This window comes from Hyperolius riggenbachi, chromosome 4, assembly GCF_040937935.1.
Source record: "Hyperolius riggenbachi isolate aHypRig1 chromosome 4, aHypRig1.pri, whole genome shotgun sequence".
NCBI lineage: Eukaryota > Metazoa > Chordata > Amphibia > Anura > Hyperoliidae > Hyperolius > Hyperolius riggenbachi.
The window spans coordinates 244,456,075-244,473,626 of record NC_090649.1 but is presented as its reverse complement, the minus strand read 5'-3'; the positions used below and the strand labels follow the sequence as shown (position 1 = coordinate 244,473,626).

Here is a 17,552-nt window from a genome sequence, read left to right as displayed (position 1 = left end):
CTCCCACCTCTGATGTGCCTGTGAGATATCCGACTGGTGGACTGTCCCATCTAAATGCAGGCAGGACCAATTGTTCTTTTTCTCACCAATCCTGATCCATGCTGCTTCTTTGTACTCCTTTCTGCCTTCAGCCCTCCTCCCCTCTATAGCGACAGAACGTGCCGCTAGCCTACAGGCCAGCAATACCTTTGTACAAAACTCACCCTTTGAACTGTCACCACAGGATTACGTCTTGATACCTGCAGCTGTAAGTAATTGTGCTCATGTGTGCACCTTTGGACTATGGTGGGAGCATATGACTATAATTGGGATTAGACTGTGAGCTCCATGAATGACATGAAAGGTTTATTGTAGTCTGTGAAGATTTGTGGAATTAAAGGGAACCTAAAGTGAGAGGGATATGGAGGCTGTCACATGCATTTCCTTTAAAATCACATTGCCTGGCTGTCCTGCTGATCCTCTGCCTCTAATCATTTTAGCTATAGACCCTGAAGAAGCATGCAGATCAGATATGAGAAGTTTTGTCAGTAGACCTTGAGAAAAAATTAAAAAAAAGAACAGGAGCCCAATATGGTGTAGTATGTTAGACACTTGATCTGATACTTTTTTTTTAAAGAGCTGGGTACTTACAAACGAGGGTTCTCAATCGCAACTACCTTCTGAGCATAGGAATGCCCGTCCCTCACTCAGGTTGTAGGAGGAGATAGAAATCTCGGTGGTCGTTTTCTCCTAAAAGATGAGTTAGGGTCAGTGGCCCGTCCCTCCTGAGGAGGGTTAAACAACTAGTAAACAGATTGGGTGAGAGGCGCCCAATATAGTGTGTAATAAATATCATAAAAAAGGAAAAAAGAGGTGTCTTACCTCAATAAGAAGTCTGGACTCTGTATAGGGAGAAGTTACGTTTATTTTGGACTTTTAGACAACACGTCTCGCAAGTCACACGCTTACTTCCTCAGGTCAATAAGGTGCCAAAAAGACTGGATACTAGAACCCTTGATGCCATGGATGGGCAAGGGGGGAGACATATGTCCCCGGGCGCAGCACTGTGAGGGCGCTCAACATGGCCATTGCACCCCCACGTGCATAAGAGGTGTGCCCCTGCTTCTCTCCTTCCCTCTACAGAAGCGTTAACAGCAACAGAATAAGGCTATTTAAATGGTACACATCTGGCTTTCTAAACAAGGTGAAGGGAGCAACATCTGGCTATCTAAAGGGGCACACATTTGTCTATTTAAAGGGGAGCGCATCTGGCTATCTAAACAAGGTGAAGGGAGCAACATCTGGCTAACTAAAGGGGCACACATTTGTCTATTTAAAGGGGAGCACATCTGGCTATCTAAATGGGGTGAGGGTGCACATATAGCTATCTATATAACTTTTGACTCTTTTGACTCATTCTGATGTGTGGCCACGCCCATTTTGTCCAGAGGGGGGCGCAAAAGCTGTCTTTGTCCCCGGGCGCTGAAAACCTTAGCTATACCTCTGCCTCTGTCTATCTATCTATCTATCTGTTTATCTATCTATCTATCTATCTATCTATCTGTCTATCTATCTATCTATTTATAGAGGCGCCCAGAGTTCTCGTATTCCAGCCTTTCTGGCACTTTATTGACCTGAGGTAGTTAAGGTGTGGCTCACAAAACACGTTGTCTAAATGCAAAATAAACATATTTTATCCCTATACAGAGTCCAGACTTCTCATTGAGGTAAGACACCTCTTTTTTCCTTGTTTATGATATTCATTACACACTATTTTAGGCACCTCTCACCCAATCTGTTTACTAGATGCAGATCAGATGTTTGACTGAAGTTTGAGTAGATTTGCAGCATTCTTGTTTCAGTTGTATGATTCTAAACTACTGTAAAGTAGTGTAAACACCAGGGATGTCTTAAAGTGTAATGTTATAAATGCAGTGCTTCAATATAAAAAAAAAACTAAACCATGGAAAAATCAAGAAGCTAAAATTCCTGATAACAGACTATGGTCCATAAAGACAAATATTCTTAAGACTCCATTCTGAAACTGACAACAATTCATTCTTTCTCTACTACCCTCTGGAAAGTAATTTCAAGAAGGACTGTAGTGTAGCATGAATTGTGCTGACCCAGCCACGTCCACAGAGGACTATCCATATTACAAGATCATATTCTCTCCGCTTTATCAGTATTCTTACTTAACTCCTGCCAGTTCATGACTACTAGACCTACAAAATGCTGGATATCTGGTATAATTTACCACGAACTGTGACAGCAGTGGTTAGCACTCTTGCCTTGCAGTGCTGGGACCCCATGTCAAATCCCAGAAACCGGAGTAATAGTGCTTACTCATACTGCACAAAGCTGGATGTAACACAGGCAATGAATCGTCATGAACTCAGAAGTATCACCACTCACAAGGGCAAAAGTTATGAATAACACTGGATATATTTTGTCAGGTAGACAACAACCTCTTGCTAAGGAAAAGGTTTACCGTACTTAAACTTTCTATCACAATGTATTTATTTTATTTATGTATGTATTTATATAGCCAACTGTCACAGGAGCCCTCCGTGGCTGACCGCACTTAGCCTTCTAAACGATGCCAGCGCACAGATCGTGCGAACTCTGGTCGCCGTCAATGCGCAGGAACCGTTAAGAATTGGCCGCGGACAAACCAGGAGGGCGCCTGTGAGATACGGGTGATTACAACGTCACCTACTGGTTCAGAGTAAACTGCCACCACCGCGGTTACTATGGGACCGTGGGGCCCACTAACTGACTGACTAATCCTGCGAATAAAACGGTTAAACACACAATATTCTGTCTAGCCAACAACAAACAAACAGTAGCGTATCTTCAGAGACCCGGGATCATTTCTGTGTGTGCTGATAAGCAGGGTAGCGAAACAGTGAATGACTTGGGGAAAGTCGTTTATTCACGCAATATAAATAATTAATATATACAGACAATTATGAAAATCAACAACTATTAAAACCGTAATAGCCAGTATGAAAAATAAAAGAAGGGAGAAAAATACTTAGTTCCTGGAAAGATGTACTTATTGTGGGAAGAATCATAAAGTCCTTGGTTTCAAAGTCCAGAGTTCAGAGTTCAGACCAGGTGGATGCCAGCATATCCTCAAGCTGGCATCTGATGAGTGCAAGATGGTTCAGTGTGGAGGACACTGAGTTTGGCTCCTCTGCCATTCTTATGCCCCTGATTCAGTAGGAGGAAGTGAGGGCGGGCCCACCCACCCCCTTAGAACATGAGATGAGTCCTGCCCTTGTCCTGGAGACCAGAAATCATGCCTTAACCATATATGGGCTCTATCTCACAGAACCGTACAGGTCAGGGCAGATTTACTAATATTTTCAGGTCTGCCTCGATGTACCCAGCAGTCTGATACCAAACATGAGGGGTGGGACCCCTGTGGTACCATTAGGGCACTGTTGAACTGCCTAACGGGCAGTCTTTACCTCAGAAGGTTCTGAAATGTTCTCAGAACCAACGCCAGGCAGGGCCCTACCTGCTCTGTTAGTTTGGAGGGTCTGCCAGCCTGGCAACACAGAAAATATGATACATATAGCAGTTTATGGAATATGAGAGACCCCTGGGATTTATACCAGGTCATTCCCAGGCAAAGGTTCTTTGAAGTTGGCAGCAGCAAGCCACATGTCGGCTCCCTGCTGGGAAAAGGAGTCGGAGTGTCTGAGTTTCCTCACTCTAAATTGGTTCTGTCATGGTGTTTGTCACCTTATACCTGATGGATGGGCCATCAGCACAGCTTGAAGCCAGGGACTCTCTGGGCCCAGGCTCATTAGCATATCAAAAGGGCCAACCAGCATTTGGAATGGTGCTCTCTTTGCTAAGAAAAGGACTTAAGCTGTCCCTACACACTCAACCCAGATTGTACCGTTTTGAAGCGCAATCGATGCAGGAATCGAGTGCGATCGTTCTTTTCTTCACGGGCGGTTCCAGGACGCGCCTGCGTCCCCGCAATCGTCCGTGACAGCCCTCCCCCTTGTCCGTGGCTTAGCCACTCATCCGCAAGATGTGTGGCGGCGCCGCTAACCTGGCTGACGGGCCTCGAGTTGCCGGTACGGCGGGAAAACCTATTGGAGCCTGTGGCTCGGTTCCCCTGGACCGGTCGCGGTCTGCTACCCGCAGGGTTGACCCAACATGGACCGTTCTGGACAGGGCGTTTGCGCCACTGCAGTCGGACGTGGTGTCTGCCGAGACTGCTGACAACGGGCAGTGGGTTGGTTAGGTCAACAGCCAGCCCACGCAGGGTTCCCCTGCTGAGTGGCTGTGGACCTAAGGGAACCCCGCGGGAATCCCTGGACCTTCCCAGCTCCTGACAGACGGCACATGCCCTGCAGTAGTTGGCTACATCCCTGTTCATCCGGGGCCAATAAAACTGTTTCCGAATACCGGCGAGTGTCTTGCGGACACCCGAGTGCCCTGTCAGAGGATTACCATGTGCGGATTTCAGCACATGTCCCCTGAACGCACTCGGGACCACAAGCCACTTGGTATCCGCGTGGGATCTACCTGTAGGGGGCTGTACAGACTCACCGTACAGTCTCCCACCTTCCCAGTACACCTTGAAAGCGGCCCCGTCTGCGAGGGGCTCAGCGGCTTGCTGCCTGAGCACCTCCAGGCTTGGGTCACTTTGTAGTGCGGCTGAGAATATGGCGCTGTCAGTTTCAGCCAACTGGCTCATGTCACACGAGGCCAGCGGCTGAAAGGTCTCATCCCTGCGGTCAGAGGAGGGGGAGGAGGCCGGAACCCCCTCCACCTGTTCTGAGCTCGGGTTCTGAGCAGTGCAGCTGCGCGGTACTGCTAGCACAGGTACACTGTCAGAATGGCACAGACGGGCATTACTCAAATCATCATTGCATGCAGTAATGACATTGACAGGTATAGACATTTTTTCATTACAGACAGGTTGTACAAGAAACTCAGGTACAGTTACAGCATCATCACAACAGACAGCCTGTACATCAAACTCAGGTGCCTTTGAAGCAGGCACTATTGAACCTGGTACCCTTGAACTGGGCACATTCAACCCACCTCCCCCTGGTGCTCCCCCAAGTGTATAAAGTACCTGGTGGTGGGTGGAGAGTCCATCTCCTTCCGTGAGCGACAAGGCGGTCGTGGCAGGTTCATAGTAGGACACAAGCTTGCCCAAATCAGTCCCCAGCAACACAGGGACTGGGAGATCCTTCATAACCCCAACAACCCTTTCGTGGACCCCTCCCACTCCCCAATCCAGCTTCACTCTTGCGTGGGCTATGTGGAAAAGGGTGCCCTCTACTCCAGTAAGGGCAAGGGATCGGCTGGAGCTGATGCTCTCCTTTGGCACAAGATGTGAGTGAACTAACGTGATGTCAGCTCCGGTGTCTCGAAATCCGGTGACAACTTTGCCGTTCACTCTAACAAGTTGCTGCTGGTCGGTTCGGTCGCGGATTTCCTGTCCGCGTGCAAACAGGACAAAATCTGATGATCCAGGCTGTGGTTCGCTGGCGGGTTGCCTCTGCTGTGGGTGAGGTGCAGGTGATGCAGATGATCCAGGTGCTGGTGGTGTCTGTCTCCGCTCCGGACAGTCGAATTTCATGTGTCCGGGCTGGCGGCAGTAGTGACAGGTGACCTCTCCAGGCGCTGCAGGCCTGGGTGCAGCAGCTGCGCTGGGTGGCCTCTGTGGCGGACGGCTCACAGGGGCAGGAGGGTCTGCCGAGGTATTGGGCTGACCTCCTCTCCAGCTGGATGGGACAGTTCTGCGGGTATCAGCCACCCGGGTAGTTGCAAAAGTCTCAGCAAGGTCTGCAGCGACAGTGGCTGAAGCCGGCCTGCGTTCTAACACAAACTGTCGTACATCAGCAGGGCAAATGTTCAGAAATTGTTCGAGGACTATCAAGTCCTCCAGGACGCCATAAGACCCTTTGGTGAGGCCTAGCGTCCACTGGCGGAGTGTGGTGAGCAAGCTGCTGGCCACATCTCGGTACGAATCAGAAGACTTTTTCTGCCAGGCCCTAAACTTTTTCCGATAGGCTTCTGGCGTCAGCTGGTACTTAGTAATGATAGCGTCTTTTATAGCAGCATAATCATTATCCTTCTCCGCAGGCAATTCTGCGAAGGCATCAAGCGCTTTGTAGCGCAGCAAAGGTGTCAGATGTCTGGCCCACTGGTCTTGGGACAGACGATACTGACGGCATGCTTTTTCAAAAGACCGCAAAAACAAGTCAATGTCTGTGTCTTTTTCAATATTAGCAAACTTAAATTTTGCACTTACGGGTGCTGCAGCTCCTTCAGCAGGGAGGCTGGGCGGTGAACTCCGGCTGGCCTGTTGAACCTTTGCCATGTTGAGCTCATGCTGTCGTTGGCGCTCCCGCTCAGCGGCATCCCTCTCCGCGTGGCGTTCTGCAGCAGCGGCCTCCCTCTCTGCGTGGCGTTCTGCAGCAGCAGCACCATTGCGTTCCGCAGATTGGCGCTCCTCACGCATGTACTGCAGGTACTTGTCCAGGTCAGTGTCCATCAGCTTTTGTAATGCCTGCTGCATTAGCGGATCAGTACAAACGGACAGTCCAGTACTGGCCGGTTCCAGGCGAGTACTTTCAGAAACTCTGGGATTGGGGTCCACACTGACATTCTCCTGCGTAACTGTTGCAGCAGGGCCCGCAGGATGCTCAACCTCCGTATGCGCAGAATCTTCAGTCTCTGGTTCCCCTTGACTTGGGTCAGATGGGCTGGTATCCACTTCAGCGGACACCCCCGGCTCCCGCAGTTGCTGGGTATCCCATTGAAACAATTCCGTTACCAGGTCCCGTTGTGTCTTGCGGCCGACATCAATGCCTCTCTCTTGGCAAAGATTTTGCAGGTCCGCCAGGCACATTTTCTTGTAGTTCCCGGACATTTCCATGCCAAATAAAATAAAACTTTTGGGGAGGGGTACTGGCTACACAGTCTCTCTGTATATATAAAAAATATATTGCCTTCCAGCTACACCAACGAATTAGTTCGTTTCTCGATAGCGCTAGCGCTATCGTAGATACTTTCAGCACAACACAGGTCTCACCGCTGCCTACCACTGTCACAGGAGCCCTCCGTGGCTGACCGCACTTAGCCTTCTAAACGATGCCAGCGCACAGATCGTGCGAACTCTGGTCGCCGTCAATGCGCAGGAACCGTTAAGAATTGGCCGCGGACAAACCAGGAGGGCGCCTGTGAGATACGGGTGATTACAACGTCACCTACTGGTTCAGAGTAAACTGCCACCACCGCGGTTACTATGGGACCGTGGGGCCCACTAACTGACTGACTAATCCTGCGAATAAAACGGTTAAACACACGATATTCTGTCTAGCCAACAACAAACAAACAGTAGCGTATCTTCAGAGACCCGGGATCATTTCTGTGTGTGCTGATAAGCAGGGTAGCGAAACAGTGAATGACTTGGGGAAAGTCGTTTATTCACGCAATATAAATAATTAATATATACAGACAATTATGAAAATCAACAACTATTAAAACCGTAATAGCCAGTATGAAAAATAAAAGAAGGGAGAAAAATACTTAGTTCCTGGAAAGATGTCCTTATTGTGGGAAGAATCATAAAGTCCTTGGTTTCAAAGTCCAGAGTTCAGAGTTCAGACCAGGTGGATGCCAGCATATCCTCAAGCTGGCATCTGATGAGTGCAAGATGGTTCAGTGTGGAGGACACTGAGTTTGGCTCCTCTGCCATTCTTATGCCCCTGATTCAGTAGGAGGAAGTGAGGGCGGGCCCACCCACCCCCTTAGAACATGAGATGAGTCCTGCCCTTGTCCTGGAGACCAGAAATCATGCCTTAACCATATATGGGCTCTATCTCACAGAACCGTACAGGTCAGGGCAGATTTACTAATATTTTCAGGTCTGCCTCGATGTACCCAGCAGTCTGATACCAAACATGAGGGGTGGGACCCCTGTGGTACCATTAGGGCACTGTTGAACTGCCTAACGGGCAGTCTTTACCTCAGAAGGTTCTGAAATGTTCTCAGAACCAACGCCAGGCAGGGCCCTACCTGCTCTGTTAGTTTGGAGGGTCTGCCAGCCTGGCAACACAGAAAATATGATACATATAGCAGTTTATGGAATATGAGAGACCCCTGGGATTTATACCAGGTCATTCCCAGGCAAAGGTTCTTTGAAGTTGGCAGCAGCAAGCCACATGTCGGCTCCCTGCTGGGAAAAGGAGTCGGAGTGTCTGAGTTTCCTCACTCTAAATTGGTTCTGTCATGGTGTTTGTCACCTTATACCTGATGGATGGGCCATCAGCACAGCTTGAAGCCAGGGACTCTCTGGGCCCAGGCTCATTAGCATATCAAAAGGGCCAACCAGCATTTGGAATGGTGCTCTCTTTGCTAAGAAAAGGACTTAAGCTGTCCCTACACACTCAACCCAGATTGTACCGTTTTGAAGCGCAATCGATGCAGGAATCGAGTGCGATCGTTCTTTTCTTCACGGGCGGTTCCAGGACGCGCCTGCGTCCCCGCAATCGTCCGTGACACCAACATATACGCAGCGCTGTACAGAGTATATTGTCTTGCCACTAACTGTCCCTCAGAGGGGCTCACAATCTAGTCCCTACCATAGTCATATGTCTATGTATGTATCATGTAGTGCAATTTAGGGAGTAGCCAATTAACTTATCTGAATGTTTTTGGGATGCAGGAGGAAACCCATACAGACACGGGGAGAACATTCAAACTCAGATGTTGACCTGGCTGGGCAGAGCCGGAACAAGGTCCTTCAGCACCCAAGGCTGAGACAGCAAAGTGCGCCCCTCCATCCCTGTCTCCCCAGCCATCACACACTGATTGCTATTAGACTAAGAGGCGCCACAGGGCCCACAACCTCCCCAACACCTTAATATCTAGTTATCTGGCTTGCAGTCACTGCCATGTATCCCCTTTTCTTATTTCTTTCTGATTCAAACACAATTAGGAATGACAGCTGAATGAATTCTGCGCCCCCTCCTACATTGCGCCCTGAGGCTGGAGCCTCTCCAGCCTATGCCTCGGCCCGGCCCTGTGGCTGGGATACGAACCGGGGAGCCAGCACTGCACGGCGAGAGCGCTAACCACTACAGCACCATGCTGCCCATGTATTATTTTATATTTACAAACCTCTGTTAGCACGTATCTGATGGCTGTCCACGATAGAGATTTTACCCCAGTGTCCTGCTCATTTTCTTTAAATTCCTCTTTGAGCGCCTTGACACTCTCCTAAAGTTAAAAAAAAAAAAAAGATACTTTCTAGTGATTTATGATAAATCAAGCAATTTCCTAGGATATTCTTAGTCCAAAATGGTTACAAATATATTGCAGTGTTGGCACAGGTTATTACAAGCAATTATGAAGGTTTCTGCACACGCACAGGGCCGGATTTAAGCCAAGGCCTAGAGCACCACAGGATCAAGGTCGGGGGGCAGAAAGCTATACTAGGGGGAAGGGAAGGGTCACCTGGCTATCTATACTGGAGGGAGGGGGGGTCAGCAGGCTATCAATACAAAAAGGGGGAAGATCATCTGGCTTCATATACTAGAGGGAAGGGGGGTGGGGTGGGGTCTTCAGTCTACCTAAACTGGAAGGGGGGCGGGGGGGAAGGGTCATCTGGCTACTTATACATGGGGGGAGGGGGTTGTCATCTGGCTATCTATACTGAAGGGGGCAGCTGCTGACAGTGGTCTTGAGAAGTAAAGAGTACAAATCCGGCCCTGCACACACATTGTTGCAATTAGAGCCCTGATACAACATCCTCTGAATTCTTAGAGGAGATCTTAGTTGCAGAGCATCCTCAGATACTTATATACAATAGCAGAGTAAAGGTGCCCATACACTGGCAGATGGTCAGCAGATTCAACCATCAGATAGATCCATCTCTCATCAAATCAGATTAGAGAGGAATCTATTGCTGTCTGGGTAGTGCAAACAGATTTCTAATAGATTTACATCTTTTGGAAATCAGTGCAGCTGCCTGACGAGCCCCCCAGGTCTCCTCCATGTATTGTATACCCCCTGGGCCTATGGTGATTATGTTGCAAGCTCACCTGTCCACTGTGGACTACATTTTTTACATAAGTCTGATGGCTGCCTGCAGTAGAGACACTCAGATGATATTCATGATTCATGAATTCACAGTGTGTTCGCATATTAGATCACGTGATCGTGGCTATCATTATCAGTCAGTAGACAGCGGTCATTTAAAACCCACTAGGATAGGCTAGTAGGTCACAGCATAGGGCCAGGCAGCTACAGCACAGCATGGGGTGTTTTGTTGGCAGCTCATAGGGGCATAGGCGCAGTGGCACAGACTATTTACATAGGCATCCGCTGGGTAACAGTTAAGTACATTACGGTACTTGCCACCTACCCCTGTTATCTTGTGTAAGTGAGCACTCATTGCCAGGCTTTGATTTTAACATGTATGTGGTTTAGATGCAACTTTTTGGATACGTGTGATAATCAGTAAGATCGAATCACTCAGATATCGATCGCTAGATCGAGTAATGTATGGGTACTCTTCGTAATATGTTGCTTTGATGTGCTAAAAAAATTTGATATCACCAAGACTGGTTTACAAAGCAAGATGTAGAGAAATCTGGAGGAAATTAGTGCAGGGTTCTAACAAAAAATGATTGATGACCCTATCAAGTACATTTGTCCATATTTGTTTCCAACTGCCTTAGTAAATCAGCCCCAGGATCTGTAAAAGAGAGTTTTGCAAGTGTACTTGAACTTTCAGTGGAAACATCTGTAGTCATGACTCATTGGCCCTCTGAATAACTTTGCAGAAATCGGAATAAGATACTGAATAAATAAATTACAAATATAGCAGTGGCTCTATTACAAATAAATTCATGTTCATCAAGTCACATCCTTAAAGTGAACCTCCAGATTAAAAATCTATTCAACAGCACTTTAACAGGTTCACAGCATCAGAACTTTGTTTGTTATACCCAAGCCTAATTTTTAGCTGCTTAGTAGCTAAGCTCCGCCCCATCAAAGAAAACTGCCCGGGCATTTTTCCCCTGATGCTGTGCAAAGCATGATGGGATTTCTGATGTTGTTGTTTGTGTTGCCTAGCAGCTGGGAGGGGTTGTCAGGACACAGGACAGTTGGAACTGTGTCTCTTGCTCCCTGTCACCTCCTTTCAACCAAAAAGATGGCTGCGCCCATGAAATCATAAACCTTTGCCTGTTCTTTTAAAACAGGGTGGGTAAGAGATTATATTACCTATCTATTTTAACCACTTCCCGACCGCCTAACGCATAGAGGCGGCCGGGAAGTGGACCCCACAAGGACCAGCTCATGCCCAAAGGCGGCGGTCCTTGTAGGGGCATGGGCGGAGCGATCGCGTCATCCGTGACGCGATCCTCCGCCTAGCGCAGCTCACCCGCCGCAACATCCCGCCGGCCATACGGAAGCGCCGGCGGGATGTTAAGTCCGCGATCGCCGCATACAAAGTGTATAATACACTTTGTAATGTTTACAAAGTGTATTATACAGGCTGCCTCCTGCCCTGGTGGTCCCAGTGTCCGAGGGACCACCAGGGCAGGCTGCAGCCACCCTAGTCTGCACCAAGCACACTGATTTCACCCCCCCCCCTGCCCCAGATCGCCCACAGCACCCATCAGACCCCCCCCTGCCCACCCCCCAGACCCCTGTTTGCACCCAATCACCCCCCTAATCACCCATCAATCACTCCCTGTCACTATCTGTCAACGCTATTTTTTTTTATCCCCCCCCTCCCCCCTGCCCCCTCCTGATCACTCCCCAGACCCCCCCCCCCCTGTGTACTGTATGCATCTATCCCCCTGATCACCTGTCAATCACCCGTCAATCACCCATCAATCACCCATCAATCACCCATCAATCACCCCCTGTCACTGCCACCCATCAATCAGCCCCTAACCTGCCCCTTGCGGGCAATCTGATCACCCACCCACACCAATAAATCGCCTGCAGATCCGACATCAGATCTCCACCCAAGCGCAGTGTTTACATCTATTCTCTACCCTAAACACCCACTAATCACCCATCAATCACCGCCTATCACCACCTGTCACTGTTACCCATCAGATTAGACCCTAATCTGCCCCTTGCGGGCACCCAATCACCCGCCTACACGCTCAGATTGCCCTCAGACCCCCCCTTATCAATTCGCCAGCACATTACTTACATCTGTTCTTCCCTGTAATAACCCACTGATCACCTGTCAATCACCTGTCAATCACCCATCAATCACCCCCTGTCACTGCCACCCATCAATCACCCCCTGTCACTGCCACCCATCAATCAGCCCCTAACCTGCCCCTTGCGGGCAATCTGATCACCCACCCACACCAATAGATCGCCCGCAGATCCGACGTCCGATCACCTCCCAAGTGCAGTGTTTACATCTATTCTCTACCCTAAACACCCACTAATTACCCATCAATCACCCCCTATCACCACCTGTTACTGTTACCCATCAGATCAGACCCTAATCTGCCTCTTGCGGGCACCCAATCACCCGCCTACACGCTCAGATTGCCCTTAGACCCCCCCTTATCAATTCGCCAGTGCAATATTTACATCTGTTCTCCCTTGTAATAACCCACTAATTACCTGTCAATCACCTGTCAATCACCTATCAATCACCCATCAATCACCCCCTGTCACTGCCACCCATCAATCACCCCCTGTCACTGCCACCCATCAATCAGCCCCTAACCTGCCCCTTGCGGGCAATCTGATCACCCACCCACACCAATAGATCGCCCGCAGATCCGACGTCCGATCACCTCCCAAGTGCAGTGTTTACATCTGTTCTCCACCCTAAACACCCACTAATTACCCATCAATCACCCATCAATCACCCCCTATCACCACCTGTCACTGTTACCCATCAGATCAGACCCTAATCTGCCCCTTGCGGGCACCCAATCACCCGCCTACACGCTCAGATTGCCCTCAGACCCCCCCCTTATCAATTCGCCAGTGCAATATTTACATCTGTGCTTCCCTGTAATAACCCACTGATCACCTGTCAATCACCCATCAATCACCCCCTGTCACTGCCACCCATCAATCACCTCTGTCACTGCCACCCATCAATCAGCCCCTAACCTGCCCCTTGCGGGCAATCTGATCACCCACCCACACCAATAGATCGCCCGCAGATCCGACGTCCGATCACCTCCCAAGTGCAGTGTTTACATCTGTTCTCCACCCTAAACACCCACTAATTACCTATCAATCACCCCCTGTCACTGCTACCTATCAGATTAGACCCCTATCTGCCCCTAGGGCACTCAATCACCCGCCCACACCCTCAGAATGCCCTCAGACCCCAGTCCTGATCACCTCGCCAGTGCATTGCTTGCATCTATTCCCCCCTCTAATCACACCTTGAGACACCCATCAATCACCTCCTGTCACCCCCTAGCACACCTACCCATCAGATCAGGCCCTAATTTGCCCCGTGTGGGCTCCTGATCACTCGGCCAAACCCTCAGATCCCCCTCAGACCCCCTTCCGATCACCTCCCCAGTGCATTGATTGCATCTATTTTCCCCTCTAACCACCCCCTGAGACACCCATCAATCACCTCCTGTCACCCCCCTAGCACTCCTATCCATCAGATCAGGCCCAATACAACCTGTCATCTAAAAGGCCACCCTGCTTATGACCGGTTCCACAAAATTCGCCCCCTCATAGACCACCTGTCATCAAAATTTGCAGATGCTTATACCCCTGAACAGTCATTTTGAGACATTTGGTTTCCAGACTACTCACGGTTTTGGGCCCGTAAAATGCCAGGGCGGTATAGGAACCCCACAAGTGACCCCATTTTAGAAAAAAAGACACCCCAAGGTATTCTGTTAGGTGTATGACGAGTTCATAGAAGATTTCATTTTTTGTCAAAAGTTAGCGGAAATTGATTTTTATTGTTTTTTTTTCACAAAGTGTCATTTTTCACTAACTTGTGACAAAAAATAAAATCTTCTATGAACTCGCCATACACCAAACGGAATACCTTGGGGTGTCTTCTTTCTAAAATGGGGTCACTTGTGGGGTACCTATACTGCCCTGGCATTTTAGGGGCCCTAAACCGCGAGGAGTAGTCTAGAAAACAAATGCCTCAAAATGACCTGTGAATAGGACGTTGGGCCCCTTAGCGCACCTAGGCTGCAAAAAAGTGTCACACATGTGGTACCGCCGTACTCAGGAGAAGTAGTATAATGTGTTTTGGGGTGTATTTTTACACATACCCATGCTGGGTGGGAGAATTCTCTCTGTAAATGGACAATTGTGTGTAAAAAAAATCAAACAATTGTCATTTACAGAGATATTTCTCCCACCCAGCATGGGTATGTGTAAACATACACCCCAAAGCACATTATACTACTACTCCTGAGTACGGTGGTACCACATGTGTGGCACTTTTTTACACCCTAAGTATGCTAAGGGGCCCAAAGTCCAATGAGTACCTTTAGGATTTCACAGGTCATTTTGCGACATTTGGTTTCAAGACTACTCCTCACGGTTTAGGGCCCCTAAAATGCCAGGGCAGTATAGGAACCCCACAAATGACCCCATTCTAGAGAGAAGACACCCAAAGGTATTCCGTTAGGAGTATGGTGAGTTCATAGAAAATTTTATTTTTTGTCACAAGTTAGCGGAAAATGACACTTTGTGAAAAAAAAACAATTAAAATCAATTTCTACTAACTTGTGACAAAAAAATAAAAACTTCTATGAACTCACCATACTCCTAACGGAATACCTTGGGGTGTCTTCTTTCTAAAATGGGGTCATTTGTGGGGTTCCTATACTGCCCTGGCATTTTAGGGGCCCTAAACCGTGAGGAGTAGTCTTGAAACAAAAATGACCTGTGAAATCCTAAAGGTACTCATTGGACTTTGGGCCCCTTAGCGCAGTTAGGGTGCAAAAAAGTGCCACACATGTGATATTGCCGTACTCGGGAGAAGTAGTATAATGTGTTTTGGGGTGTATTTTTACACATACCCATGCTGGGTGGGAGAAATACCTCTGTAAATGACAATCTTTTGATTTTTTTACACACAATTGTCCATTTACAGAGTTATTTCTCCCACCCAGCATGGGTATGTGTAAAAATACACCCCAAAACACATTGTACTACTTCTCCCGAGTACGGCGATACCACATGTGTGGCACTTTTTTGCACCCTAACTGCGCTAAGGGGCCCAAAGTCCAATGAGTACCTTTAGGATTTCACAGGTCATTTTGAGAAATTTTGTTTCAAGACTACGCCTCACGGTTTTGGGCCCCTAAAATGCCAGGACAGTATAGGAACCCCACAAATGAATCCATTTTAGAAAGAAGACACCCCAAGGTATTCTGTTAGTAGTACGGTGAGTTCATAGAAGATTTTATTTTTTGTCACAAGTTAGCGGAAATTGATTTTTATTGTTTTTTTTTCAGAAAGTGTCATTTTCCGCTAACATGTGACAAAAAATAAAATCTTCTATGAACTCACCGTACTACTAACGGAATACCTTGGGGTGTCTTCTTTCTAATGCTGAGTGGGAGAAAGATCTCTGTAAATGGACAATTGTGTGTAAAAAAAATTAAAAAATTGTCATTTACAGAGATATTTCTCCCACCCAGCATCGTTATGTGTAAAAATACACCCCAAAACACATTATACTACTTCTACTGAGTACCGCAATACCACATGTGTGGCACTTTTTTGCACCCTAACTGCGCTAAGTGGCCCAAAGTCCAATGAGCACCTTTAGGCTTTACAGGGGTGCTTACAAATTAGCACCCCCCAAATTGTGAGGACAGTAAACACACCCCACAAATGACCCCATTTTGGAAAGTAGACACTTCAAGGTATTCAGAGAGGGGCATGGTGAGTCCATGGCAGATTTCATTTTTTTTTGGTGCAAGTTAGAAGAAATGGAAACTTTTTTTTTTTTTTTGTCACAAAGTGTCATTTTCCGCTTACTTGTGGCAAAAAATAATATCTTCTATGAACTCACTATGCCTCTCAGTGAATACTTTGGGATGTCTTCTTTCCAAAATGGGGTCATTTGGGGTTTTTTTATACTATCCTGGAATTCTAGCCCCTCATGAAACATGACAGGCGGTCAGAAAAGTCATAGATGCTTGAAAATGGGAAAATTCACTTTTTGCACCATAGTTTGTAAACGCTATAACTTTTACCCAAACCAATAAATATAGGCTGAATCATGAATGGGGTTTTTTTAATCAAAAACATGTTTGTCCACATTTTTCGCGCTGCATGTATACATAACTAATGTAACCTAATGACAGTATGTTTGTTTAGGCTGAAGTTCCTCTTTAATGTACATATTGGTAGAAGCATCTCGGCATACCTTAAGTTCTGTGCAACCAAACAGCATTTTGTCTGGACAGTTCCAGCCTGCTGAAACGCCATATGTTGTTCTCAAGCGACTGGCACAATGGAAAAAACAGAGATTATGAAGCACTGCTGGCCACTCAGGGCGGGTGTTAGATGCCAGGTCTTCATTGCTGACAAACTGCCATGAACTAATGATCCCTCTTCTTATGTTCTGGAAAGAAAACAATAAAAAGCAATGAACACACACACTCTGCAGTAATGAGAGAGATTATCACCAAAACAGTGAGTTCATCTGAGTACATTCCTTACCATTGGCATATCCACAACAGTTTTGACAGTGTGGTGGAGCAGCCTTGTTGGTAGATCTTCACCGGCTCGGACAGAGAGCCACAGGCGGAAGTTCTTGTCTGGGTTCCTCTTTGATTTAAGGATCTCTCCTAATGACATCATTAACTTAGCAGAATTATGTATGTTCTCCAAGAAGAGCCAGCTACCCTATTAAACAATGACAGACAACAGAATGCATTAATAAAAACTTAAATATTGCAAGATAGTTGCAATAATATGAGAGCTACGTTTATTTTAATATGCCATTCATAAAAAAAAATAGACCCTCAACATGAATAGGTGAGATATTGCATGAGTAGCTCATTTGGAGAAGGTTCAATACCCCATTCTCTTAACAGGAAATAACAGGCTCTAGAGATCTTAACCATGTGTGAGAATGTGCAGTAAGCAGAAGTAAGCAAGGGAATTCTCATTTCCAACGGTAATACTTATAATTTACACTAATCAACCTGATTGCATTTGAGAAATTGTTTGTTCTATCTTGGGTTTTGTTAGGATTCCACAGATTTTGACCTCTTCCACGAAAATTCTATACTTCTAGCTGTAAGGTTATTCCTGTGCCTTTCATATGTTGCAAGTCTGAACACAAGGTGAGTCTTCAGATTTTGCAATTTCCTCTGATTTTTCTGGCTGCACAAATGCTGCAACCAAAAAGCTCACCATGACAGCCAGGAAAGCATCATTTATTAAAAGGAAATACTAATGGCACCTCAATATATCTCTCAGCATTACGACCTTTAAATGTAGTAGATCTGGAGTTTAACCGGTTCAGGATCCTTACCACGCATGTCCCACCAGTCCCTGATTGGTGAATGGGAACATGAAGCGAG

The 17,552-nt window shown here is 47.3% G+C and overlaps 1 protein-coding gene across 3 annotated transcripts in view; it reads right to left on the bottom strand.

The window, feature by feature from the left end:
• The window catches only part of LOC137571837 (uncharacterized), a 330,761-nt gene that overhangs the window by 15,117 nt on the left and 298,092 nt on the right, over positions 1–17,552 (bottom strand). For all 3 annotated transcript variants that reach the window (XM_068281532.1, XM_068281533.1, XM_068281534.1), the window contains 3 exons: positions 16,684–16,869; positions 16,388–16,585; positions 9,145–9,243 (listed from right to left, as the gene is read on the bottom strand). In XM_068281532.1, the coding sequence (XP_068137633.1) occupies positions 9,145–9,243; positions 16,388–16,585; positions 16,684–16,869 (483 nt within the window). The remainder of the gene's footprint in view (positions 1–9,144; positions 9,244–16,387; positions 16,586–16,683; positions 16,870–17,552) is intronic.